The sequence below is a fragment of the Arachis duranensis genome, chromosome 8, assembly GCF_000817695.3.
Source record: "Arachis duranensis cultivar V14167 chromosome 8, aradu.V14167.gnm2.J7QH, whole genome shotgun sequence".
Taxonomy (NCBI): Eukaryota; Viridiplantae; Streptophyta; class Magnoliopsida; order Fabales; family Fabaceae; genus Arachis; species Arachis duranensis.
The window spans coordinates 33077972-33078977 of record NC_029779.3 but is presented as its reverse complement, the minus strand read 5'-3'; the positions used below and the strand labels follow the sequence as shown (position 1 = coordinate 33078977).

Sequence of the window (1006 nt, the reverse complement as noted above, 5' to 3'; positions counted from 1 at the left end):
TGTTATATTAAATATATATTATTTAACTTATTTTTATTATATATATTTTATATTTTAATATATATTTTATATTAATAATTAATTTTAATATGTACTTAACATGATTGTTAATTGATCATATAATTTAGTTTAAAAATTAAGTAGAAAGATAAATAATGTGGATCCTAGTAATCTACTATGACTATACTATAGGCAATAAAAGTACTGGAGCTGATAACATCCACCCACCACATATATCTTAAACATTATGATTAATTGTATTATATGTACCAGAACAAGTAGCTTTTAATTATTACTTCATGCTTATTATTGATCTGATCTATTATTGCTCCCTACATACATTAACCATATATATTAAATAAAAGATAACTATAATTAGCTAGCTAGGTAGCTAGTAGCTTCCACCCTAAGAGGAGTTAAATAAATGAATGCGAATCTATTTATAGCATGTATAATAATTAAAAATAGTAATGAAGAGTTGATGAAGAAATTACCATCTTTGAAAATCTTGTCTTGGGCAAGGGCGGCGATTCTTTGCTTGATAGCACTATTGTCAACATTTAGAAGCAAACGCTGATGATCTAAGAATGCAACCCGTGGTGACAGCACTGAAACTTCCGCCTTCCATTTTGGTCAACGCAAACAAAAAACAAAGTCAACTTTCTAATAATATAAGTCAATATTATGTATTATTATGTGCCGCAATAAATAACTCACCTGTAATGAAGTTACACTCCTCTCTAATTCTGATATGTATTGCAACTTTCTCACTCTCGATCTTTGTGCAGATTGTCTATTTGCCAAAATTCTAATACAAAACAAACAAGAATTTTCAGTTAAAATCATAAAAATGTAAAGGAAAGCAATTTTCATATGATAATTCTCAATAAATTTTATTCGCAACCAATTATAATAATTTTGTAATTCTGCAGTTGCTACATAAAATTTTAGGAGAGAAATTTTTAAAATAAAAAATATAAAAATTTAATTAACATATTTTATTATC

General features: G+C 26.0%; 1 protein-coding gene across 1 annotated transcript in view; it reads right to left on the bottom strand.

The window, feature by feature from the left end:
* LOC107462240 (basic leucine zipper 34) overlaps positions 1-1006 on the bottom strand; it is a 3311-nt gene that overhangs the window by 1266 nt on the left and 1039 nt on the right. Inside the window, exons 2-3 of the mRNA XM_016080814.3 lie at positions 718-808; positions 495-621 (exon numbers count right to left, since the gene is read on the bottom strand). Coding sequence (XP_015936300.1) covers positions 495-621; positions 718-808 — 218 coding nt within the window. The remainder of the gene's footprint in view (positions 1-494; positions 622-717; positions 809-1006) is intronic.